Raw genomic sequence first — 27127 nt, forward strand, 5'->3', positions numbered from 1 at the left:
TGATTGTTACTTGATTAGTGTTTCTGGGAAGGCTGTAAATGAATTCCAAGCAAAAACCAGACCAGAACGTATCGATTTGAGCATTAATCGGGGTCGCCGGAGCTTCCTGACCTCGCCGGATTCTGCAAAATTTTCGGCGGGTCTGGGTTGTTCTTGGCAATCTGATTGTTGACCCGTTTTGTTTATATTTTTGACCCGATTTTGATCTAAAAAGTTCCTAAATCAGAAATGTTTGGCAGATTTGCAAATTAGTTGGAAGTTTCTAAAACTTCCAGGAACTGGATTTCTGTTTTAAAATCTTTTAAAAACTGGATTTCTTTTATAAAATCATTTCCAGAATTGATTTTTATTCTCAAAAAATTCCGAAAATCATTTATTATAATTCTAAAATTTATTTTTAATTTAAAAATAAATCTAAATTATTTAATTAATTAATTTTAATTAATATTTAATTGATTAATTGATCAATTAATTTAGATATTAATTGATTAATTAGTTTGATTATTTATTATTTGATTTTAATTGATTATTTAATTGGATTTAATTATTTATAAATGATTTAAAAATTTCGAAAATTAGTTTCGAGTTTTCAAATATTATTTTAAATTATTTTCAAGACTCGATAATTATTATAAAATTGTTTTGAAGCCAGAATTGGCCAGCCGAATCTTGTTTATTTTTCCGAAACTGATCCAACGACCCGTTTTAATTCCGAAAAATGTTTTAAAAATCATTTTAAATACCCGAAAACCTGTTTATGACCCGAGACTTCTTTATAAATGATATATCATTAATTATGTGACGTGATATGTGTTATATGTGACTTGTTGGTTGACTGTCGGTCTATATGTTCGGTGATTACTTGTTTAAAGCGTAACTTTCAATCCGTTAATGGGATTTGGGTAAAACGAAGGGTAGATAGAAGTGTATGGTGAATAGAATCATATGAGTTAAATATTAATAGATACTTATGATGCCTAGCAGAGTAAGAAAGGTATAGGAAAGAGAAGCAGGTGATTAGAAAATAGAACTGACATGTAGAAAATACAGCAAGTGATCAGAGGATAAAAGCGAGGCATAGGAGAAGCAGACGAGTGATTGTTGAATGGAGTCATTAGACAAGTACAAGTGAAGTTGAAATCGATTTTGATAAGGCAAGTACTTCTAAACCTTTTTTGAGATATAATGCAAATATTTCTAAACTTTCTCGTAACATATTGTTAAGTGTTCAAAATAGCTTTGTTTTATGTTGAAAGTACTTTGAATCCTACAGCCTTGAACTTGAGCCACATCATTTGATCTTTGAGCCGTAAGCCTTATTCTTTGTGAACCATTTCTTGTTGATTTACCAGATACTAAACCACACAAACACGATGCCGCTCCACAAATATATATCCATCATATCCCAAACACTGGAACGGAATTATTTACACATACAGAAACTTTTATGCTCAACCATACCTTGTGACATCAAAGTACTAAAACCTTGTAAAAACATTATTTATCTAATACGCGATTATCCTACAGGCTGGAGGCCACTTCTTTTATATACTTTGACATACCCTTTTGGTACCCATGAATTTTCACCATGCTCTTATACAAATGTTTTATTGTTATTGATTATGATCCGGTTTTATGAATTATATTGTTTATCATATTGAACTGCTTTAGAATTGGACAATTTTCTTTATATGGACCAGATTCGTGGTCAGACCATATCGATGGTCTAGTTAGGCCAATGTGTGCCTTGGATCCAGTAGTTAGAGCAGTACTGTATGCTTTGCTCGGGGTTAGTGTGTGACTGATCAGCAGCCTAATCTTGGTTTTAAAAACTTAAAATGAATATCCAATTCTATTAGTTGTTTAACAAGAAACTTGATTTCTTTGAATCATCTCGTTTGATCATTATTTAACCTCAGTTATTGATAATATGACTTGCTGAGCTAGTTAGCTCACTCTTGCGAATCTTTTTATATATTTTACAGTTAAGAAGGATATGGATGATAGTGAAGTTTTTCAGTCCAAAGTGCGAGCTAGGATTCCAGATTATGTTGGATCGAGCTAGCAGGAGCTTATCATAGTATTGAGATAGTAAGATTGTAGGAGTAATCTCATTATCAATTGTAAGTTAAATTAGTTGGGATTTGGTACGTTGTAATAAAAGTTAAGGTTGTGGCTTGTTTTCATACTTTAACCTGTTGCGATCCGTGGTTATGTAAAGCAGGGTCATTGCAAATAATATTTCATATACAGGTTTATATATTGTATATGTGTTGTGGACCCCAAACTTCTGACCCGGATTTAGAAGGCGCCACAAAATGCATCAAAAAATTACCTGTGTTCTTATCCTATGAGAGAAGATGGTGAGACTAAGTTATAACACGGGGAATACCTGCACGCTTTTTTAACATTCTAACATTAATATGGCATAGAGAAAAGACTTTGCTACGATTCACCAGAGTCGGAACAGTTTTACCAAATAATAACACCCGATGAATCATAGTCTCAGACACATTGACAAGAATTTGCTCGTCAAAAAGACGCCTCCAACTAGGAATGCATGACTGCATATTGCAAAGATAGAGTGCAAGTGTCGGTCTAACAAGCGGACAGGAATATACTGGAAAAATTGACAAATATAGACAATTTTTCATTAAATAAAACAAAAATAGCCGGTTAAGTAAAATTGGCCAATTTTGGCCCCTTCAATCTGCCGTTACAGATTGCGTAACTGGAAGACCCGGCCCATTATTCACACTTTAATATAGTAGCCCATTGTTTACAATTCATTACTTTACTTTTGGGGTATTCACCATCGTTTATCAGCTCAAGCAATTTGCTCGAGATAGTATCTTCATCTTTATGCACATACGAGCAGATTCATTTTTAAGTTTTCTTAACTAAAGCTTATTTTCTTATTGTTAGATGCTTATATTTAGTTGCAATTGTTTATATATATGAGGCCCCTTTTCCAATTGACATAAATGTTGTCATATATATATATCAGTTTATCTACATGGATGAATTTTATCTATGTTTTGTGTACATAATTTTGTATTATTCATTTTATCTATGTTTCGTGTTTTTTGTTTTATTTCACTAGAGTATGGCTGATTCTTATGCTTCTGAAATCGAAGATTTATTAGATCCGGGACCAAAAGACCCTTCGGTTTTATATTTACAAGCAGAATATAGGTCTACTAATATATGGAAAGCAGGTGGCGGTATAGCCAGAGGTCGCGTGTTCGCAATAAATTTACTTCAATACACCCAAGGATGGTTCCACATCTGATAGATATGCATTTTGATGGAGTTGCAAGACTTTCTGGCATACACATTGACTGGAGTTTAGTTACTGCGCTTGTAGAAAGGTGGAGACCCGAAACACACACATTTCATTTTCCTGTAGGAGAGTGCACAATTACACTACAAGACGTGAGTATTCTTCTTGGTTTACGTGTTGATGGAAATATAATGACCGGTTCAACAGAGTTTAAAGGTGGTTGGGCTAAGATCATCCATGATATGTTTGGGGAAGCACCCAAAGAAAATAGTAACGATTTAGTTGGTGGCAGGTTAAAGTTATCTTGGTTGAGTAAGAAGTTTGATGCTCTTGCAGATGATGCAGATAATGATGAGGTCATTCGCCATACATATGCATTTATGTTACAGCTTATCGGTGGTGTACTGTTTACTGATCATCAAGGCTCGCAAGTACATTGTATGTTTATTCCGGTTATTCAGAATTTGGAACGCAGCTCAAAATTATCTTGGGGTAGTGCTGTGCTTGCATTTCTATACAGAGAATTATTTAAGGCCTGTAAGATAGGCGTAGAAGAGATTGCGGGTTGTGTTTTGTTATTGCAATTATGGGCATGGACGAGGCTACCTACCTTGGCTCCAATTCCTCGTGCTCCATGTTCGGATAATCAAGACATATGGGCTGATGTTATAGGGCCATTTGGTCTGAGGTATTTAAACACATTTTTATCGTGTAACAACTACTTTTGTACATTCACTCGTAACTAATTTAAAATGTTAATTTGTTTTATAGGTGGTGTGCTCCCAAGTCTTTTAGTGATGTAAGTTCACATGTGGTGTCCGTGAACCGACTTTCTTAAGATGTTCTTACGCCAAATCACTTTATATGGCTGCCCTATGACGACATACTTGAAAAATTACCAGAGCACTGCAAACAAGATCAGGCTCTTTGGTGTTATAAGGGCCCGCTGATTTGGTTCTATATTGTGGAATCACACCAACCTGATAGATGTGTGCGCCAGTTTGGAATGATTCAGGATGTACCACCGGCTCCTGATATTATTCTGCAGACCTGCATAACATCAATTTGAAAGGGAAGACAGATGTTAATTGGCGGGACAAGCATCGTGAACACATCAGTTATTGGGACAAGCGAAAGGAACACGTGTATATCCTTGACAATGTTGGTTTTGGGGTGACTAATGAATACGCTGTTTGGTATGCATCTATTACCCGTCCCTACCGTACACGCATTGCTGCTACACAATCACAAATGGTAAGGTTAATTAAGTATTCTGTATGTAATGATTCTTCGTGATCTTTTTCCTTTTTTTAACAACCGCCTTTTTTATGTAGTTTAATATACTCGACCGTATATCTTTGATTGCAAAGGGTGATCTAACGGAAGATCTTAGTACTATTGATGCTCTTGCTACTCAAGGTAGACAATTATTAGAATATCAATACAGTCACGGTCTTAATCAGGACTTTCGTTGTGGTAACCGACTTGCTAAAGAAGAACTGGTTCGGGGAAAAAAGAAAAGGGCAGGTCATAAAGGAGGTCGTGGAGGTGTAAATGCTCCAAAAAGGCGTGCAATAGAGATGGATGGGGGTTGTATTAAACCTGTAGATGAGGACATAAGTGTGCATTTGGGCGATGATTGTGGAGATAATGTGGTTGATGAGGTTGGAATATCAAATGCAGCACATTCTGCCAATATGTCATTGGAACATAATGTTTGTCTCGACAACACATCTATTCATACAAAAGATTATGAGGCTATGGGCAGAGGTGTCAATTTTACACCGCCTTCATTTCGGTTACTATCATCTAGTGACTTTCAGTGGCCACCACAACCAGAGCTAATTAAGGAAAAAGAACAGGCAACAGAGGAACTAGAGCAACAAGTAAATGGTGACACATATGTTCATACAAAAGATGATGATGCTAGGGGAAATGGTGTTGAATTTACACATCCTTCTTTTCAGTTATTGTCATCTACTGACTTTCAGTGGCTACCATTTGAAGAACATGCAAGTCAACTTGAGCAAACAGGAGACCAACAAAATTCAGTACAACCCTTGCAGCCGGAAATACAAGAACAACAACTGCATCTACAAGACCAACAAGAGCCAATACAGGAACAAGAGAAGGTAATGGAGGAACATGATAACTAAATAGTTGAAGATCATCCACTAGAGGAACAAGGACATCCAATGGAGGTAGTGGATCAACAAGCAAATGAAGAGCAACCAATGCATGAACTAGAGCATGATATAGGTGTACACCATCATATGCAGTTGCGGCCTCGCAATGACAAAGGTGTTAGATGTGGTACTAACGGGTGCAAGCAGTATAAAAGGCTCCGGTGAGCATATTCCTTGATATGTTATCTTCCTGTATATTGACTGCATATGCATCTTCCATATCTTTAAACAATTGTGTCATATTTAAAAAAAAATATGAAAATATAGTATCATACTCTATAATTTAATCCTATTTTTTTACTGGCATTATAAGGATATAAAATAGTAAAAAATTCAACACAAGTAGATCTGTTAGTCTAGGATAACTTATTCCCCCCCCCCTCCTTTGTGATATTGATTATTTTTCAATAATCATATATTTTTGTGCAGGTGGAAATACAAGTAATTGTTGCAGTTTGGAATCAACAGATTATCATCTTCAATTCCCTATCAAGATCCTTCCAGCTTAAAACTTTTTGTTTGGATTAATGTGGATTTTTGTTTATGCCACTAGTATTATATTAGACAAGACATAAATGTTCTATGCATATGTATATGTTTCTTAGATTTATCGATCTTTTAGCTGCTTTTAGTTTCAATATTACATTAAGTAAATATTGCAAATTATGATTATTAGGATCAACTAATATTGCAAATGTTCTACAAGCTTGGTCAATATTATCCGTGTGATACCAAATTTAATGATTATTAGGGAAGTACATACATATGTTGTGCAAGTAGCAAATTCTATTATTATCAGAATTGTTTGAAACTTCTAAAATGACTAGTACTAGTATCAGAAATTCAGAATGATTAGCAGTGTTGCTGTAACAACACTGCTAAGCATGCTCCGGTCTATTCATATGCTTATTTTAACTGACACTTTTGCACAGACCAGAGTAGAATATGAACTTCTATAAACAGCTCTCTGAGCTATCAATCATCAATTTACATCTTACATATGGCACATACTAAACCAACAAACACATATACCAATCTTGCAGCAATCCAACAACCTTCAATGTAATCATCTTAAAATTTACTATATAACAAGTCTCACATAGAACACATAAATTTAAAACCAAACTTTTCATTCATCATCACTAAACATCTGAAATATATACATAGTTAGAGTTGTGCACATAATAAAGACTTGTCAAATACAAGCCAGAGTTGTGCACATAATAAAGACTTGTCAATTTTTCTTGTACTATGTTTACATAGTTACAAATGCTGCCAAAAACCAAATGAGGAGCTACAATTTACTGGAAATAAAAAATAAGAAAACATGGCCTACTATCATCAAATCTTGAGTGCTACAAACCAAGTGAAGTGGTCTTACATCTTTCTCTTCCATTTTGTTCAATTAATTATCCAGAAGAAGTGAGTGTAGCAAAATAAAGACAAGAACGCGATAACCAATAACCATATAAGAAACAAGACCAGTAGGTATTCAGAAGAAGTATCATATACAATCTGAAGTGCCTGATACCCTGAAATGCTTTCTACCTTCCCAACTGTAAAAGAGGTTCATACGTACTCATTCTCTACGAGTCCCTGAAACATATACAAATGTAATAAGTACTGAGAACAACTCTGACACTGTTAAAGACGGTTAGAAGCAGTAACAGAAAAATCTTTAAGTTTACCTAAACATACCAATGAAAAGGCTTTATAGAACACTTGAAGAAATACCGGCCGAAGTTCCTTTATTTTTTCGTGATGTATGAAAATCCATTTCATTTTTGTACCTTGTGGATTTTCTTCGACCTGGTTTATTTATGAAGTTCTCATCATCGGGAAGCACTTTAGGAAATCTATCGAAGAGAGGCCATCGATCTTCATGTGGTAATGGCTCAAATGGAGTTGCATACACCTTTCTTGCATTGTCAAGCCTATACCATTCACTTACTAAAGTAGTGTATTGAATCTTTTGATTAGCACAACAAGCTAGAACGTGGGAGCAAGGAATTTGATATGTCTGCCATTTATTGCAAGTGCATATACGTTCCATTAATCGAACAATCTGTTGGTTTCCTCCCTTCTGCCCACGCTTCATTGTAGTTACTTCAAACAACCAATTGTCACGATCAAATACCTTCACATGATGGCCACTTGCACGCTCTTTCCACTTGTTAAGAATTTTAGTTGCATATTTGGTGAACTCATTACCAAGATCATGTTGTTTTTCTATCTCCAAGCGACGTTGGTCAAAATACTCAACCACCTTATAAAATGTAGATTTAACTAATGCAGTGATAGGTAGTTTTCTAGCTGCCCTGATAGCATTATTCCAACACTCGGCAAAATTAGTGGTCATAATACCAAACCGTCTACCATCATCAAATGCCAAAGCCCAATGCTTCAATGGTTTGTCAGAAAACCACTGTTCTGCTCTAGGTTCAGTAGATAGCAATGATTTCCAATGCAAATTAAACTTGTGAACAGTCAATTGGCTGCACAATGGTACAACCCTCTCCTTCAAATTATTCTTGAACTCTTTACCAAAATTTGTAGCTAGATGTCTGGCACAATATCGATGATGGGCTTGTGGTTCACGCCACCCAAGATCCGGGTTGTTCATTGTAGATATGATCCCCGCGTGTCTATCTGAAATCACACAAACATCTCTACGTCGAAGAACCACCTTTTTCTTCACTCTGTCCATAAACCAACTCCAACTTGCAATGTTTTCTGCTTCAACAATTGCAAAGGCAACTGGAATTAGATGGTTGAATCCATCAACAGTTGTAGCAGTAAGTAAGACTCCGCCATATTTGTCATAAAGATGTGTGCCATCTATAAGGAGCACTGGCAAGGAATGTGCAAATGCATCAATGCAAGGCTTGAATGCCCAAAATACCCGCTTGAATCTCACCACCTATTTATATTTTACAAAAGAAGAAAAAGTAAATATATTAAGTCAATGAATAACAACAAATTTGTACAGAAGAAATGACAATTTTATAGATGCTAGGTGTGTATATACCTCATTTATAGGCTCTGCTAGATCATGCTCCTTGAAGTGCCAGTCAACATATGTACCATGATTGAACGATTGCAACGCATTCATAAAGAAAGGAAGGTACTCATAGGATTCTTCAGATGACTTGAACAAATTTTTTTCTAATTTCTCCCTTGCATGCCTGATCTTCCTTCTTGAAGGTCTATACCCAAATTGGCTCACAACAGTAGCCTCTAATACCTTATCCGCGACCCCAGGATCCGCAGCAATTTGGGTACCAACGACTTGTGCAATGTTTGAAGAGTTTAAATTGTAATGGTCTTGTGTCATGTTAGGGTTGACACATGTGTGGGGACCATTAGTCTCCATAATCTCAAAATGATTATGAGATTTCCTCTTTGTAGCTCTCAACATCCATACACACCCTGATTTTTTCCTCCTGCATTCCACTTTCAAACGCTCAGAATTAGATCTAACCACCTTCATTTCTAGATGGTTTATATTATGAACATCTTTTACTACATTCAACAACTCTTCTTTTGTTTCAAATACCATTCCAACTCCAAGCTCCGAAGGATTAAGAATGTTTTCGACTTTTTGTAAAATCGGCTCATCAAATGAAGCAAACATTGTTGCTCCATAAAACGATCTATAGAATGGAATATCTTCATCCCGATATACACTACTTCCTCTCGAGTTTCCATCACTATCCACACGAGTCATATAAAGCGATCTACTTGAACTTGCACTTGAAAACTCTCCACTTCCCCCAACACTTCCACTAGTTCTCAATTTTTTTGAATTTTGGGAACTGGTACTTGTACAACGACTCGTTGAAATCTGAACTACTTCATCCAAACTTTGCCCCAAACCAATTGTTACCTTTTCTACATAAAGCTCAACATAACTTTTACGACCTTCAGTATCCAATACTGCTTCAAACATAAATTCAACATCATCGTCAACATACATTGGTGCAAGTTCAAACTTGTTCATAGTAGGATTTAAAAATCTTCTATATATATTCAACGTGTGCACAACGGCATCTATCCACAACTTTTCATAAAACAAATTCAAGATATCTTGATATTCAAAACTAAAATATAATTTCACTAATCTTGTCATTTTCTTATCATATTTAACACCTTCCACAACATCATTTATAATATTACCATCAGAGTATATCCAACCATAGATGAAATTCGATTGTGAAGTCATTCGAAGTAATCAAAATATAGAGCATACCTTGTACATGAGAATTAGAATTAAAGTTCCTTCAGTAGTGACAGAGAGTCCCCTGTATCGATTTCATAGAGTGCAGAGAAGTGAATGAACAATTGGGGATGTTGTGTTTAATAATATAGTGTTTCTATGATAGCACGTTGTAGATACATCACATAATATACTCCACACCCACTTGCATAATCACCAATTTAGAGCAACTAGGCATGCGTATTAACTGGAATACCCCGTTAACAATTGCGTATCCGTTTATACCATAACCACGAATGCGTATTAAGATTTAAAAATAAAGTGGTTTATTTCTTCCACTGTCGTGATACCCCTGTCGAGTTTGCGTATTCCTTCGCAATACACAATTCAAATATGCGTAATCATTTGAAATGCGTTTTCTTTAAAAATAAATTAAGCTGATATCTTTTAATTTAAAGGGTGTGCCATAATTTAGCTATTTTAATTTTTTAGGGTTCAATAACCCCTTTTGAATTTTTAGAAATATAAAAATAGTGAATGTAAAACATTAAACAAATATTTTTTTTTAATATTTTGGGTTCAATAATCAGGTTCTTGGTTTTAGAAATTTTTAAAAATAAATAAATAAATGATACAACTATTTAGGGTTTATGATTTATGATTAAACCCTATTTTAATCTAGGATTTAGGGCCTTAAACCCTAGGAACCAAACGAAAAATCTATTATCTTGAACCCTAATTTAATAGATTTTAACTTCTTAGGGTTCAATAGCCCCTTTTGGGTTAAAAATATTTAAAAATAAATCATTAAACGATACAACGTTTTAGGGTTTAGGGTTTAGGATTTAGGGCCTTCAGGCCCTAAATCCTAGAGCATAAACCCTAATTTAATCTAGGGTTTAGGGCCCTAAACCCTAGGAACCAAACGAAAAATTTATTATCTTGAACCCTAATTTAATAGATTTTAACTATTTAGGGTTCAATAGCCCCTTTTGGGTTAAAAATATTTAAAAATAAATCAATAAACGATACAACGTTTTAGGGTTTAGGGTTTAGGATTTAGGGCCTGAAGGCCCTAAATCCTAGAGCCTAAACCCTAATTTAGGCCCTAAACCCTAGGAACCAAACGAAAAATTTATTATCTTGAACCCTAATTTAATAGATTTTAACTTTTTAGGGTTCAATAGCCCCTTTTGGGTTAAAAATATTTAAAAATAAATCAATAAACGATACAACGTTTTAGGGTTTAGGGTTTAGGGCCTTCAGGCCCTAAATCCTAGATCCTAAACCCTAATTTAATCTAAAGTTTAGGGCCTTTAGGCCCTAAACCCTAGGAACCAAACGAAAAATTTATTATCTTGAACCCTAATTTAATAGATTTTAACTTTTGGGTTTTAGAAATATTTAAAAATAAATTAATAAACAATACAACAATTTAGGGGTTAGTGTTTAGGATTTTTGGCCTTTAACCAAACAAAAAATTTAATATATTGGACCATAATTTAATATATTTTTAATGAATTTAAAAGTAAAGTATATTGGTTTTTCCTTTCTCATGATACCCCGATTGAGTTTGCGTATTCCTCCACAATACCCCATCCTGTAATGCATAATCAGCTTCAAAAATAATAAAAAAATATTGAGCATTACACCCCCGAGAATGCGTATCAAGATACTATAATTCCGGATACTCATTACTACACTGCGTTATGCGTAACCAAAAATATTGAGCATTACACCCCCGAGAATGCGTATCAAGATACTATAATTCCGGATACTCATTACTACACTGCGTTATGCGTAACCACATCCTTCCTTTTAGTTGCTATACTCCCTTCAGGTTTGCGTATCCTTTTTTAGTTTTTTTTTTAAAATTATAACACTATACTCCCTTCCCTTTTGCATATCCAGGTTTACAATATTTTTTTTTTAAGAAAATGACTAGTTACATGGCTGACAAATGCGTATTCTATATACCCAGATGTTGAATGCGTATTTTACCGGCCAAAATTGGCCAACTCGCCTGAGACGGGCTATTTTTGTTAATCTGATTTCAAAAAAGTTCATTTCTGTCCTTCGCCCAATATACTGAGGGTGGTAAAAGACAACCAAAGAAATCTAGACTTATATCTATACATGCATCAGATTTTTTTACAAATTTAAATTTGGACTACAGATGAAGAATACACAGTTTTAGATAGAAGCCAAGCAGTACGAAAATAGTTACTAGTGGAAAAGCATTGCACACTTCTTGCATAACTTATATAAGAATTTACTAGCAGCGTGTCGGTTAGTACTTTATGCCTTTTTTACAAGCATCCATCTCCGGCAAATTTGCATCTGTCCATACTTCCCTGCATCAGCATTCAAGCAAATTCAATCCTAACAAGTGAGTTGGGAGATTTAAACTCTCTACTAACTACATCTCAAATGGTTTAGCTACGAAGTAATAATATTTCATGTTCTGCACATGCAAGGTGTCAATGGATTTTCCCATATGTCATAGTTAGGGAAAGTTTCCTCTGGCAATCCAGTTCGTGTCTGGTGTGTAACCACCACATCATCTACAAAGGTCACCCAGCCCATGTAGGGGTCCCCTAAAGATTTTGACAATAACCCCTTATCAGGTTTAATAGACTTCTGGCTGTGACCCATATACCTACGAGCACCGATGATCAGTTTAGCAAAGTTGCCACCATGTGTCATCACAAAAACATCAGACTTTAAGCAAACCAAGAAGTCAAGAGCAGCCAGGCTTGTTACATGCTTCCTGAATTCATCCAATTCCTCCTTTGCAGCCAACTCCTCCTTTGTGACCTGTTAGGAACCCAATACAACACATTCAGCAAATTATATAATACGGGTCATTTACAGTAACACATGAGGAATGATAAATAATAAGGTGGCTGTCAGTAACGAGAATTTTGAAATGTCTTCCAATATATGAGGAATACAAACAGAAACTGCACCCAAAAGCACCTTATAATTTGAAGTTAGAAATATAAAAAATAGAGAATAATAGACAATAGTTTATACTAAGAAGTAAGAACAGCATTTATGACAGATACAAAATAATTTCCTTGTAATTGTAACCTTGCACTAGAAACTACTAAGAACTATAATTTATTAGTACAAAATTAACTGTATCCAAATGTCAACTTTAACCAGACTCTGGCTCAGTAAATCTTATCTCACCCTCTAATCTTACTTTCTTAAGCTAACTATTCCTGAATCTGTCTATTCTACTTACATTTGTAAATTCCAAGCAGTAGCAGTTTTAAGCACAGAAAGATCACAAGATTAATGCAATTTAACCAAACATCAATCATTGTGTATGACAATAAATTGAAACCATTCAATATTTTATCAATAGACGTGGATATGTATGTCAATCAATTGACTTACAAGATTTGGGAACATGTTACGCAGCGGAGCCATTCGGTTTTGCCCTCCATGAACCTGCCCAGATGCAACATATATTTGAGTTTCTTTAGGATAGCCCATTGCTCGAAGCATTACTGCCACTTCACCAGGCTCAAGAGGGCATCGACCTTCCTTTCGCTTTTGCAGGGCTAGTGACCACAAATGTGAACCATCCTGAAAAAAATCTCAAATACAAAATCAGACTCTATAGTTAGGATAAAAAAAGTCCGAACAAAAAAAAAAGTTTATAATTCACCATTATTAAGTGCTTTGATATTATTAATGGTAACAGCATCGGTAGAGTTATTTATTTCATGTACATGTGCAGATCTATGATTAAGAGAAACATTACAATTGGCTTTGTAACTTTCTACTTGGAATTAATCAGATCAGATATGCTCTATCTGACTTGAAAGTCGACATATAATTGACTTTATAATTTCTCTTGTTATTAGTAGCAATTAGTACACTTTTTCTACTTCTCTGTATTACAAAAATTCTCGGAGTGGGGAATTTTCTGAGGTTATTCATAGTAGACACCTGAGTTTATATTGTTATTTCTTACATAACTGGTCTTCCTTAAATCCTATCCTACATCTGCATTTTTGTTGTAAAACTAAAACATAATTAGATACTTTGTTCACCTTGTACCGTCGAGGCCATTCTTTCTTTCTGTACATTGCCATCAAAACTTTCTCCAACCTTGTTGCCACAAAATCACAGAATGACAAGCCAACCATCCCTTTCTCAAACCTAAGATGAAGAGCCCTTTCGAAGAAGAGAAAGTAGAAAATTTTGAGGTATTGTTATGAGTGGATATAGAAGTTTATATTAGAAGGCTTATTACACCTGCGTAATGAAAGTACTTGTTTACTTACATGAAAGGATTTGAACTAGCTGTACGGTTTCTCATCCTAGAAACAAGTTGATCAGCCATCATCTGAATCTCGGGAAGAAACTGCAGAGCATGATAGTTCACCCTGCACCTCAACTTATTGATTTCAGGAGGAACATTATCATACCTGTACAAAAAGCAACTTGAATAAAGGATTAAAAAAATTATGTAAAAGCAATCGGGACAAATAGAGTGATCCTTCATATAATACGACTTACCCGAGACGGTCAACAAAAGGTTTCAGGGACATTATCTTCTTTTCTTTAATCCGGGGTAGTACATTGTCAATATAGAATTGTGCAGGGGCATACTTGGGAATGTTTTTCACAGTCCGTCTACGATCCACCAAAAAATATAAGTTCTCTTCTAAAAAGTCTATGATCTTTTGCTGCTCGTATAATAACAAAATGCAGGACAATATTTTTTCCAATTAACAATTTTTTAAGAGAAATGAGTGAGAAGGTAGAAAATAGTAACCTTATACTAGTAAATAGCTCTGACTTGTCAGTGAACCACTCAGGAATATCACGTACAATTTGCACATCATCCTTTAAGTAATCAATAAAATGATCAACATCAAATATATCTTCAAATTTTCTGCAACATTCATGTAAACTATTTATATGCCACATTCATGTAACTTAATAAGGTAAGCATGTAAATTTGGCATATTACCCTTAAAACACGATACAATTTATGAAGCAATTAAGAGTCCCCTTAAGGTCTATAAAACCTTAACAGCACCATTGATAGTTTGTCTAAATAAAAAGAATTGGGATATAATTATAGCAACTCTAGATACATAATCCCTTCATTCCAGATTATCACTTTGAAAGTAAGAGGCCAGGTGTTCTATTTTTTTTTTTTAAAAAAAAAAAAAATACCAATTCTAGATATAGAAGGTTGGAACTTACTAAATAGCTCATTTGACTTTAAACCAGGAAATTCCAATTCTCAAATGTTAAGGACGGCTAACTTGAAAGAACAAACCAAATCAAACTTTCACTATTTTTAACCACTCTAGTAAGATACTTTGTTGCCGCTGCTATCTCATCTTTTGTGTGACTGTTTCTTTTTAGTTTATTTGATATTCCCAAAAGGACTTTATCTTGTTTTCTAGGAAGTGGTAAACTGCAGCAACTCTAATATTCACACAGCCATGCATCAAGGCTTGAATCCTTAATCTCTACGTTATAGCCGGGGAATGATAGAACACAATTTTAAAAGTTTTCTAGTCCAAGATCACTAACGTTTGGTCTTTCCAAATCTGATCCTGCTTTAACACTGGCAAAATTAGGGTGGCGTTCATTATTTTAGCCACAGCAACAGCATTACATATCTGCACAAAAGAATTCAATTCTTGTAAATGACCCTCTGCTTAATTAATAAATAAATGCTAATATTGCAAGAACATCACCCATATTCTCATTTTTGAATAAAAAATGAAAATGAGTGTAAAGTTGACCTCTTCCCTGCCGTAGGTATATTACAAATAATGACACCAACACTATTGTGGCAACTCGCAAATACTTCCTACCCACAGCATAATGATTATCATTTATTATTTCATTACTCAATCCTAAAATATTTGCATTTAAACATTTTTTCAACTTCCATCCCCTCTCATTTATCATGTAAATTTTTCACTTTATTCTCATGTATTTATCTATCCTCTGACCAGGTAATTTATAAGTTGTCTTCTATTATCATATTTTCTACATCATCCATGTGACAACTCTGAGAGAAAAAATACGAACTCCGTGGACACTTTTATTTCTGGGCGCCCACATGAACTGCTTCATCATTCCTCATGGATTATTTACAATGTCAATATGGAAGTTTAGATGTTTAAGATAAAAAGAAAAACAATTATATCAACTACTATTGTAGCATAGACACAATAGATAAACAAGCTATATACAATGAAAATTCTGAAGTGAAATCAGAGTCAGGTAAACTTGACAGCTTGAAGATTTAATTAAAGGTCCATGAAGAATATTGTACTTCGTAGATAAGAAGGATAGAAAGTTTATGAAAAGAGGGTCAGAAGCCATTGTTTCAAGACCTGAGATATATCTTCCTTTTTTCCAGCAGATTTAAGTAGGTGAATGGAAAGGAAGGGGTATAGATCTTTTAAAACAAGCTTGCTCCTCAATATCAATTTTTTGTCTTATAAAAAAATTGTTTATGCTAAAGTGTAAACCGGAAGTGCTTGGTATCACTAATGGTGAAACTGGAAGCACATGAATTATTTATGAGTAAAGTGCAAACCCAAAAATATAGTAATTGGAATAAAAATCTCATGAAAAAGTGTCTACAAAGTTAATTGAAGTTTGCATAAACGTAAGTATGTAACAAAATGTGAACCCTGGTGATACAAATGGTAGTTTAAAAAGTGTAGTACTGAAGTGGTTCATCGGGCAGTATGAAAGTTTTTATAATGCACTATACTCATTTGTTATTAGTATCAGAAGGAAAGCAACCCACTTATCACTCTTTATCACGTATGGAAGAAAAGCTACCCACTTATCACTCTTTATCACGTATGGAAGAAAAGCTACCCACTTATCATTCTTTAACATGAAGATGTAGAAAACTACAGCTATCCAAGAAAATTTCAAGGATCTCACTAGTAAAAAATGAAGGGAATATATGTAGTTTTATATCCGCACTAATAAAGGTTGATATTATGCAAATTGACAAATATATCGCATAGACCAGCTATAATAGGATATACAAAACAAAATTATGGAAGATAGAAAAGAAAAAAAATAAAGGACATAGGAAGGATACCAACAAAGACTGGAAAGACAAAAGATTACCAAAAAGGTAAACAGAGAAATATAACAAGTCTTCATGGACTTTCTGCACAGACTACCCCGAAGATCTTTTATGCAATGCACCAAAAGATAACAAGCATAGACAAAGAAACAATCATACCCCTTCACCAGTGCTGGAGCCAGGAATTTGGTTCAGGTGGAGCTAATATTCTGACTCCTCAACTAAATTACTGGTTCACCAATGTTTTAAAAAATTATTTACAACATCTTTACTATTTTAAAAGTATAGGTAATTTTTCATTATAATATAATAACAAATAAAAACAGCAAAACCTAATTATGCATAGGATATAATTTATAACAAATGAATCCAATAAACTAATAAAAGTTAAATTATAATTATATAATATTCCTAGTAAAAATCCTAAAAAAATATTACTAGTAAGAATTATTACAAATACAATTAAAATTTGGCATGATATTAAGACGCATGTAAAGTTTCTTTCTAATTTAATAACGTCATGCAATAAATATACATATATATTAAAGCACTATTTATAATCTTTTTTATTTTATCCAAATAAAAAAAATATACTTACTCTTTTCCTTTTTGAATTAAACAACACAAACTAATTTTTTAAAAAATACTATATTTATCTTATATACAAGTGTTTCTGTGTAATTATTAGCCATTTTTGTTGCTGCAAGGAACTGGGCTTTCAGGCTTAACTTAAGAAGTATAAAAAGAAATACAATTGAAATTTGAGGATGAGCCATCACATAGGCTGGCCTTATGGTGGCTCCGCCCCTGCCCGTCACACTTCTGTTTATCCCGTCCCGTCATTGCACCGACAAGTACTAAAAAAGACATGCTTCACTTTGTTGAAAACAAAGAGGCAAGATAAACAAATGAAGATGAAACTTGAAATGTAACATACAACAATCCCAACACTAATAAAATTGATCCAATTAACAAATCTTACAGCAATTCTTTGCTGGTTTAGCCCACCTTCTGCATGTATAAATATATAGCCATTTGTTTTATTCTCAGATGGAAGATCTGCATGGAGGAGATTATTAAAATGTAAAGGAGGGTTGAACAGGAGCTAAGTGATGAAATCACAATAATGCCTAGCACATTTAACTGTTCCCGTGTTTTACTCCAACATCAAGATTTTTTTGCATGATATTAGTGTGATAAGAACAAAAACTCAAACAAGCATTTTTTTTAACATTTTGATAGTGCAGATAATACCGGAACCATTTTCAACAAAACAAAACTAAGTAAAAGAATAATTTGTTGTACAGTTATAACATATTCAGAGGTTTAGCACCTGCTGCTGCATAAACACGTCGCTCAGCACATGGCTTCCATGAAGTCGTGGCTGTATAAGGATTCTCCCACAGTGAAGGAGTCTCCTTAACCTAATGAAAGAATAAAAAATAATACCGATTCTCAGATTGTGTTTGTATTTGTCTATTAGGAAACTAATAGCTGCAAATGGTAGTGAGGAAAATAAAAAATAAAATTTTATAAATAAAAGGCTATAACTTACTCGTGGACACCGAAGAGCAACGCCATCTTTGATGCACAAGTATGGAGCACTCTGAAACGAATTGACATAACAGATTAAGTAGTGCTCACTGTTACATGAACAAAAGGAAATTAACATAAAAGATATAGATTAACTAAAATATTAATCATATGAAATCATATGCATGATATCTGATCTCCACTAAGAGGAATTAAGAATAGGACGTGATCACATGAACATTAACCTAGTAGGTAAAGAAGCCAAACAATGTTAAATTGGCAAGAAAGCTGAAGTCCCCCATACACTAATGTTTAAATTGGAAAGCTGAAGTCCCCCATAACTAAAGCATGCCTAAATTGTAACCGGAACATTAACAATTGTACACTACTTATTGTCAAATTTGAAGTTGCAAACATTTCATTAATTGAACCTATAAATTATTGAGAAACCTAATGGCATATATTAATTTATACAATATTACAATGTACATACCATTATAACACTACAGAAAATAGTAATTCACACACACACATTTTGTAGTTGCTTAGTAGCACATCATAATTGCATTCCATACAACAAAAATCAAACAACATAATTAACTAACTAAACGATCGAGAAGCAAAGTAACCGCCTTTATCGAATTTAATTCATAAACACATACATAAAAATGTAGTATAGTACAGTAGAATGTGATTAAAACTAACGCAACAGTACAATGTGATTAAAATTACGGAACAAATAAGAAAAACTTACAAATCTGGCGACGAGGGAGGAAAAGGAAAGCAAAGCGGCGAGAAGGATAGAAAGGAGTAAAAAGCGAGAGAGATAGGAGTTAAAGAAATGGGAAAGAGGGAACCTAGAATCCTCAAACAAGCGATCTTTAGAGTGACGATCATTGGAAATGGTGACAGGGGTTGTTAGTGGTGTGGTGCTTTCGTGTGGAGACGACGTCGTTCGGTTTCCGAATGAAAGAGAGTGCCGGAGCTCCGCCATTGATGCAACCCCAGATTTGGGCAGTGCGAGTGAGCGAGTGTGATGGATGGTCAGAGTTTTTTATTTTTATTTTCATCACTTCTATTTTATTTCAAAAAATTTGCATCTTCTTAACTTAAATTTAAAATTTTAGTAAAGTTTAAGCGAAATAATTATGTATTTGATATCGAGCGAGATTAATTATTTTAAAATTTATTTAAAATTATGTGTTATATATTGCATAAACGTTAACTTAATCACGTAAAATGTAGGAAATACAAAAATTTTGTTTAAGATTTTTTATGCACTATACAACTTTTTTGTTATATGAAAAAATTATTCTAAAGAGAATTGGTTTAAAATATCTATGTATGTTTTATTTTAAATTAAAAATTATTATGATTAATATTGAATAAAAAATTAATTAAATAATATTAATATAAATATAAAAAAAAAATTGTTGAGTTTCAATACATTTTTTTCCTACATTTACCTATTATAAAAGTTTTTAGGGACCAACACAACTATACATTATTTTATTTTTATTAAAATTATAAATACAACCAATAAGAATCTTTAAATCTCAACCTTATTTAGTAATATACGAGCAATTTAAAAATTTATTTTATTTTTAAATATAGCTAAATAACATTTTTAAAAGTCGACACCGTTCTCGTAATATACATGTTCAATATTGATATGGATAAAAAATACATCCTAAATACACATTCAATGTCACATTAATTATACTTGGTTTCTTGTCTGAAGTCCAGTACAGACCTGTCTAGTCCAAACTCGTAGCAGACTCGAGACAGCCTATGTAGTCAAGGCCCACCAGTAGAGGTCATCATGGTCCAAGAACACAAGTTGTTCACAGACTAGATCCAATACGGCGGGAAGAGTAGAGACATGTGTCCTAAACGGACTCAAAATCCTACATAGAAGGTTCTGGAGTTCCTTCCTTTATACGACTCATAATCACCATCTAAGTTAGAGACTTGTCCACCAAGTCTCCCAACACAAGTCTAACCCTAGACTCACCTCTATATAAAGGGCTCAACCACTCAACCTAGAACTACGTTTTTAGCTTGATTCTCTACTACACAGAGATACGTAGGGATCTTGCAAAAACTGATAGTCCCGAACGCGAGAGCATCCATTAAAATTCGAAACTTATAAACCCTAGTATTAATTATTAACGCACTCTAGTTTTTATTCCACAATATTTGGCGCCGTTTGTAGGAAGACGACAACAACCATGGTGAACACGCGGATCAGAATTATTAGTGGAACAGACACTCTTGTCCCATCGCGAACAATCACATCAGTGGTAGAGGTACCACCGTACTCAATCTATGCCTCCACCCAAGGAGGAACCCTGGTAGGGGTGGTAGGGGAAACTGAGGTTAGCCACAAGGGACGAATCCCCTGACTCCTCAAGGGATGAATCCCCAATTTCAGCATCTACATGCACCTGTGAACCCTTAACCCATTGGGTATGAGTACTCGACGATCGTGACCACTAACCCCCCTCACAGGATGCCTTTATACCCCGAAGTTAGAGGAAGTAGCCACTCTAATCGGAGTGAAGCACAAGGGCAGATGCCCCAATACAGACGTGGCTTGGCTCCTATTCCGAAAAATCAAGAATTCTCAGGATCCTATTGTGATAGAGACTCTGAATCATCGGACGACGAGGTTGCTCCAAGGAGGAAGCGTGTTGGTAAAGAGGCGATGCCTAGTACCAACCAGCGGCCATGAGCACTCAAGGGACGAATCCCCAAGATGTCCAGGAGAGGATCAAGGATCGTGAAGCTGAGATCCAAAGGCTGAAGCGTGACCTGGAGGCGCACTTGACCCCAAGACCTCCACTTGATGCGAGGCAAAGAGATCTTCCTCTAATCATAGACCTGGATGGTCCAATACCAAGAAGGGCTTTTTCCCTAAGGACTGATCCAAGTGATCTTATGCCCCTAGGAGATCCTGATGATCCAAACCCACCATTCACTGACGAGATAATGAATGCCCGCATCTCAAGGAATTTCAAGATACCCACCATCAAAACATACGATGGTACGGGAAACCCTGCTAATTATGTCATAACGTTCTCTAACTCCCTGTTGTTACAGCCCGTGAATGACGCTATTAAGTGTCAGACCTTTCCTCAAACTCCATCGGGTATGGCTCAAAGGTGGTACAGCCGTCTGTCCCCAAACTCTATTGGATCCTTTAAGGACTTGAGCCAAGCTTTTATCAAGCAATTTATTAGTGGCAGAGTACACGAGAAGAGTTCGGCTTCCCTCATGGGCATAGTCCAAGGAGAAAAGGAGTTCTTGAGAGACTACCTGAACCGATTCACGAATGAGGCTTTGAAGCTCCCTGATCTTGACGATAAGGTAGCTATGATAACCATATAGTAAGGGACGAGAGAAGAGTTCTTTAAGATGTCCCTGGCCAAACGCCATCCTGAAAGTATGTTGCAGCTCCAGGATAGGGCCGAAAAGTATGTCTAGTTGGAGGAAAGTATGAAAATGACGGCTGTGAGTAATGAACCCACTGGAAACAAGAAGCGGAAGATGGATCAGGAGTACGATGCCAAGGAAAAGTATCCTAGAATTGGTAAAAGCTCTAACTCCTCCTAATCTAAGAAGAATCAGCAACCAAGATTCACTGAATATGCTAGGTTGAACGCTCTAAGGAGCCAAATCCTTATACAAATTGAGAAGGACAAAGAGTTCAAATGGCCGAAGCCACTAAGGGGAGACCCCGAGAAAAGAGACAAGAGTCTATACTGCAGGTGCCTCAAAGATGTTGGTCATGTTATTGATGATTGTAGGCAACTCAAGGATGAGATTGAGTATTTGATCTGAAGGGGAAAATTCGGACGTTTCACCAAGGGTGAAGAGGCAGGAGGACAAAAAAGAGACAATGACTGAAGAGATAACGATCGAAGGGGTAACGATAGAGATTGCAACCCATAACCCCGAGGGCCAGTAATCAATATGATCTCAGGAGGTCCTACAGTAGCTGGGACTATAAGGAACTCTCGGAAAGCTTATGTGAGAGAGGTGATGAGCATAGTTGGAGAACCATCTAAGTGTTCTAAGTCATAGATGACGCTTTAATTTGGTGACCCAGACCTGAAGGTTTGAAATTTCCTCAGGATGATCCTCTGATTATCACTCCGATAATTGGAAATTGTCTTGTTATGAGGGTCCTAGTAGACAATGGAGCTTCCGTGGATATTCTTTTCCATGACATATTTATAAGGATGGGCTACAATGATTCTCAACTAACTCCATCTGGCGCACCCATTACGGGTTTAACCACATGGAATGCAAAGTCGAAGGAACAATACAACTTCCTGTAACTATTGGGGAAGAGCCCAGGGAGGCCACACAGATGTTGAAATTTCAGGTTGTTAAGGAAGCCTCTACTTACAATGCCATCATGGGTAGAACAGGAATTCATGCATTTAAGGTCGTGCCCTCAACCTACCACATGGTACTGAAGTTCCCGACTAGGAACAGTGTTGGAGAGGCGAAAGGAGATCAGAAAATGGCCCGCGGTTGCTATGTTGCAGCACTTAGGCCTGATGGAACCGGGGGGAAGGTCCTCCCCATAAAAGAATGGATATCCGTGAGAATGACGAACATCGAGGGAAGCCATAGAGGACTTGGTCCCAATTCCCCTAGACCCCTTAGACCTGGAGAAGGTCACGTATATTGGAGCATCTCTGGACAAGCCCTTGATGGGCCAATTGACAACTTTCCTACAAACGAACAGTGATGTGTTTTCTTGGACATCAGCTGATATGCCTGGGATTGACCCGAACCTTATAACTCATAGGCTGAACATTGACCAACTCAAAAGGTTGTGAAGCAGAAGAAGATAACTTATGCCCCTAATAGGTTGAAAGCCATTAAACAGGAGGTCGAGAAGCTCCTGGAAGCTGGATTCATTAAGGAAGTGCAATTCCCTGAGTGGTTGGCCAACCTCGTAAGGGTTAAGAAGGCCAATGGGAAGCGGAGGATGTGCATCGACTTTATTGAGTTGAATGATACTTATCCCAAATAATCTTACCCCTACCAAGGATTGATATCTTGATCGACGCCACTGCTGGACACGAGATGCTAAGTTTTATGGATGGCTTCAATGGTTACAATCAGATTAAAATACATAAGGATGACACCCCCAACGTATCTGTTAGATATATTTGATAATGTCATGGCTAATATGATTTATGTTTAGTTTTCAGATCTTACTTAAACAGGATAAATCAGTACTTACTGGAAGTCAGGACTTAAGGATATCAATACTTATATTATCAGGAGAAAATCATCAGAAGATGGATATCAGAACTTAAGTACTGAAGGACGTTCAGAGAAGGACAACAGCTGATTAAAGGAAAGAAGATCGAGATAAACATAAGAAGAGATATGCATGAAGAAGGAGTTCTATGAAGAATAGAATACTTGGAAGAAAAGATATTTGATTGATATATTTTAGGAAGCAGAATTATATTCCATATCAATTAGCGATTATCTTGTAACTGTGTAGTATATAAACACAAACATAGGGTTTACACTAAAAGTGTTATCATATTCGAGAAGATTATTCATTGTAACCCTAGCAGCTCTCGTGATATTTGTTCATCACTGAGAGGTAACAGTTCCATACTGTAACAGAGTTTATTGTTTCAATAAAGTTTGTTTTCTGTTATTTGAGTTATTAAAAGTTCGATTTGATTGTACTTTACACTGTATTCACCCCCTCTACAGTGTGTGTGTGACCTAACAAGTGGTATCAGAGCCTATTTGTTAATGCACAAACAGTTTAAGATCCAAACACAATCATGTCTGACACAGAAACTCCAACTAAGCCTACCAAAACTGAAGAACCTCCAAAAACACAAATTCAAAGTCGGTATGAGACCATCAGAGTTCTCATACTGAGACCATCTGAATATGCCATATAGAAGGTGAGGATGACCATGTTTCTGGAAGCTACAGATCCAGAATATCTTGATAGAATCAAGGAAGGACCTCACAAACCAACCAAGCTCGCGGTTGCAGTTGCAGGTGAAGCAGCAAAGACTGTACCAAAGGAGAAGAGTGATTATACTGCTGAAGATATCGCATCAATTGCTAAGGATGCTAAGGTACGACACTTACTGCATAGTGTCATTGATAATGTAATGTCAAACAGGGTAATTAACTGCAAGACTGCAAAGGAGATATGGGATGCTCTGGAAACAAGGTGTTAGGGAACTGATACAATTAAAAAGAACAGGAAGACAATACTCACTCAAGAGTATGAACACTTTGACTCAAAGGCTAATGAGTCATTGACTGATTTATATGATAGATTTGTCAAACTCTTGAATGATTTGTCACTGGTTAATAAGGAGTATGATCTTGAAGATTCAAACCTTAAATTCCTGTTAGCTCTTCCTGAATGCTGGGATTTGAAGGCAACAACAATAAAAGACAACTACAATCTTGATGAAACAACTCTTGATGAAATTTATGGAATGCTCAAGACTCATGAACTTGAGATGGAACAAATAAGCAAGAGGAAAGGAGGAAAGTCAAGGACAGTTGCTCTTAAGTCTGAAGAAGAATCCCCCAAGGCAGCTACCTCAAGGAAAGACAAGGGTAAAGCTCTTTTCACAAAGTCTGATACTGAGTCATCAAGTTCTGAAAGTGATGATGACTCAGATTCTGAAAGCTTGCCTGAGACTGATGCTGATGAGGAGATGATGAAGCTGTGTGCTCTTACGGTGAAAGGGATCACAAAGATTGCATACAGAAAGTTCAGGAAGGGAAAGAAGTTTTCCAGGAAAGGCACAACTTCTGATAAGAAGAATTTCAGAAGATCTGAGGGCAGAGGAGGAAAGTCTGATAGAGGAGATTATACCAATGTCAAATGCTATAACTATGGTGAGAAATGCCACATATCTCCTGATTGCAAGAAAGTGAAGGGTGACAAAGGCAAGGCTCTTGTCACAAAGAAGAAAAGCTGGACAGACACCTCAGACTCTGAAAGTGAGGAGAATTATGCTTTGATGGCAAATGCTGATAAAGCAAGTGTTGAGAGTAGTTCTGAAGCTGCTGAATCAAAGGTACCTCAGACTACTTATGCTTTTCATAATGATGATATTAATGAGTTGATAAGATATCTTAAAACCATGTTTGTTAGTTATAGAGATCAAACTTTAACATGTGAAAGATTAACTTCTGAAAATCTTGCTTTTAAGAAAAGAAATGATTTCTTAGAAAAAGAGTTAGTTATGTTCCATCAAACTCAGAAGGATAGAGATGATGCTTTTTATGTTAGGGATGAAGTGCTAAAAATGAATGAATCTCTAAAAACTGAGTTAGAAAAGGAAAGAGAGATTATTAGGACTTGGACTAACTCTGGCAGAACAACTCAAAATTTACTAAGTAGTGAAAACTGGAAAGAGGGCTTAGGTTATGGAGAGGATAAGAGTGATAAAGGAACTGTAGAAGTTAAGCCTGTTGTTGTTCAGCAAAAGCCAAAGTTAAAACTTGTTAAGTTTGTAGCAGTAAAGTCTGATAATGAGAAATCAGAAGTTAAAGAGGGATTAACTTCTGACAAACTTAAACAGGAAAAGACAGCTGAAGTAAACATAGGTTTAATGACTAAGAAGCAGCTTAAGCATAAGCTGAAAGATGTTAAGAACGCAAACAAGGTAAAATCACCTAGGAAAAATAGGAATGGAAATGAAGGTGTGAATAAAAGCAATGATTATAAGTCTGTTCCTAAAGCTCCTAGGAAAACGTGTCATAACTGTGGAAGTTCTAACCATCTGGCCTCTTTTTGCAGGAAGAATAAGAATATAAACTCCTTACCTTCAAAGTCAGGAGTTAAGAGTCAGTCTGTTAGATATAAGCCACAAAATCCTTGTTTTCATTGTGGTAGTTTATGGCATTCCATTTATACTTGTAAGGAATATCATAGTTTGTACTATGATTATTATCAAATAAAACCTTCTTTAAAGAAAGTTTCCATTGTTCCTTCTAGTGTAAATTCTGATTCAAAGTCTGATAGTGTAAGTTCTGATAAGAAAAATGTTAACATAAACTCTGATGCTAAATCCGCTGCAAATGTTAACAAACTTGATAAGGCCAAAGGATCCAAGCAAGTCTGGGTCCTTAAAACTAATCATTAGTGGTCTTTGTGATTGCAGGGCAACAGGAAAAACATCCTGGTTCTGGACAGTGGATGTTCAGGACATATGACTGGAAATAAAGCCCTGTTATCAGACTTTGTGGAGAAAGCTGACCCAAGTATTTCTTATGAAGATGGCAACATTGGAAAAACATTGGGATATGGAAATATCAATCTTGGAAATGTCATCATTAAAGAAGTAGCTCTGGTCTCAGGACTTAAACACAATCTGATGAGTATAAGTCAAATCTGTGACAGAGGTTATCATGTTGATTTCTTTGAAGAACACTGTGAAGTTGTGAGTAAATCTAAAGGCAAAGTTGTTCTGAAAGGATACAGGCGTGGTAACATTTATGAAGCTAAGCTTTCAACAAGTACTGATGGTTCTGCAATCTGTCTGATGAGTAGAGCATCAATTGAAGAAAGCTGGAATTGGCACAAGAAACTCTCACATTTAAATTTTAACAATATAAATGAGTTGGTCAAGAAAGATCTTGTGAGAGGACTGCCAAAGTCAGTATTTGCTCCTGATGGCCTTTGTGATTCGTGTAAGAAGGCCAAACAAAGAAAATCTTCATTCAAGAGCAAGACTGAATCATCAATTCTTGAGCCTTATCACCTACTACATGTTGATCTATTTGGT

The 27127-nt window shown here is 35.6% G+C and overlaps 4 protein-coding genes across 7 annotated transcripts; 2 read left to right on the top strand and 2 right to left on the bottom strand.

The window, feature by feature from the left end:
- The first annotated feature begins 3276 nt into the window (after positions 1 to 3276).
- Positions 3277 to 4121, top strand: LOC141680340 (serine/threonine-protein phosphatase 7 long form homolog). The gene is made up of 2 exons (XM_074486613.1): positions 3277 to 3971; positions 4055 to 4121. Exons 1-2 carry the CDS (start codon positions 3277 to 3279, stop codon positions 4119 to 4121), a joined length of 762 nt encoding a protein of 253 aa, XP_074342714.1.
- LOC141720096 (uncharacterized) lies at positions 3660 to 5600 on the top strand. Of its 2 annotated transcripts, none has more exons than XM_074522454.1 (3): positions 3660 to 3971; positions 4055 to 4537; positions 4618 to 5600. In XM_074522454.1, the coding sequence occupies exons 2-3, from the start codon at positions 4535 to 4537 to the stop codon at positions 5437 to 5439; spliced, it is 825 nt and encodes a 274-aa protein (XP_074378555.1). In that variant the 5' UTR covers positions 3660 to 3971; positions 4055 to 4534; the 3' UTR covers positions 5440 to 5600. The 2 variants fall into 2 exon arrangements, with proteins under 2 accessions (XP_074378555.1, XP_074378558.1); XM_074522457.1 differs by having other exon boundaries at positions 4747 to 5600.
- Positions 5601 to 7048: 1448 nt separating this feature from the next.
- LOC141680408 (uncharacterized) lies at positions 7049 to 9445 on the bottom strand. The gene is made up of 3 exons (XM_074486662.1): positions 8498 to 9445; positions 7204 to 8389; positions 7049 to 7110 (listed from the first exon to the last, which is right to left on the bottom strand). The coding sequence occupies exons 1-3, from the start codon at positions 9443 to 9445 to the stop codon at positions 7049 to 7051; spliced, it is 2196 nt and encodes a 731-aa protein (XP_074342763.1).
- Positions 9446 to 11798: 2353 nt separating this feature from the next.
- On the bottom strand, positions 11799 to 19380 carry LOC141664664 (protein PECTIC ARABINOGALACTAN SYNTHESIS-RELATED-like). 3 transcript variants are annotated; one of them, XM_074470620.1, is made up of 11 exons: positions 19072 to 19380; positions 18340 to 18390; positions 18118 to 18208; positions 17767 to 17843; positions 15254 to 15342; positions 14481 to 14600; positions 14222 to 14338; positions 13987 to 14130; positions 13753 to 13876; positions 13091 to 13282; positions 11799 to 12502 (listed from the first exon to the last, which is right to left on the bottom strand). In XM_074470620.1, the coding sequence occupies exons 1-11, from the start codon at positions 19309 to 19311 to the stop codon at positions 12143 to 12145; spliced, it is 1605 nt and encodes a 534-aa protein (XP_074326721.1). In that variant the 5' UTR covers positions 19312 to 19380; the 3' UTR covers positions 11799 to 12142. The 3 variants fall into 3 exon arrangements, with proteins under 3 accessions (XP_074326721.1, XP_074326726.1, XP_074326729.1); XM_074470625.1 differs by having other exon boundaries at positions 17793 to 17843; positions 19072 to 19361; XM_074470628.1 differs by lacking the exon at positions 17767 to 17843 and having other exon boundaries at positions 19072 to 19361.
- Between the last annotated feature and the right edge of the window lie 7747 nt (positions 19381 to 27127).

The sequence above is a fragment of the Apium graveolens genome, chromosome 1 (genome assembly GCF_009905375.1).
Source record: "Apium graveolens cultivar Ventura chromosome 1, ASM990537v1, whole genome shotgun sequence".
NCBI lineage: Eukaryota > Viridiplantae > Streptophyta > Magnoliopsida > Apiales > Apiaceae > Apium > Apium graveolens.

Coding starts and splice junctions, on each gene's coding strand:
- LOC141680408 (XM_074486662.1), bottom strand. CDS start 9,445: ATGTATGTTGACGATGATGTTGAATTTATGTTTGAAGCAGTATTGGAT. Junction 8,390..8,497: donor TAGCAGAGCCTATAAATGAG/GTATATACACAC, acceptor AAATATAAATAG/GTGGTGAGATTCAAGCGGGT. Junction 7,111..7,203: donor AAATAAAGGAACTTCGGCCG/GTATTTCTTCAA, acceptor CGTCTTTAACAG/TGTCAGAGTTGTTCTCAGTA.
- LOC141664664 (XM_074470620.1), bottom strand. CDS start 19,311: ATGGCGGAGCTCCGGCACTCTCTTTCATTCGGAAACCGAACGACGTCG. Junction 18,209..18,339: donor TTGCTCTTCGGTGTCCACGA/GTAAGTTATAGC, acceptor TTCTTTCATTAG/GTTAAGGAGACTCCTTCACT. Junction 14,131..14,221: donor CCTTTTGTTGACCGTCTCGG/GTAAGTCGTATT, acceptor CTTTTTGTACAG/GTATGATAATGTTCCTCCTG.
- LOC141680340 (XM_074486613.1), top strand. CDS start 3,277: ATGGTTCCACATCTGATAGATATGCATTTTGATGGAGTTGCAAGACTT. Junction 3,972..4,054: donor ATAGGGCCATTTGGTCTGAG/GTATTTAAACAC, acceptor TTTGTTTTATAG/GTGGTGTGCTCCCAAGTCTT.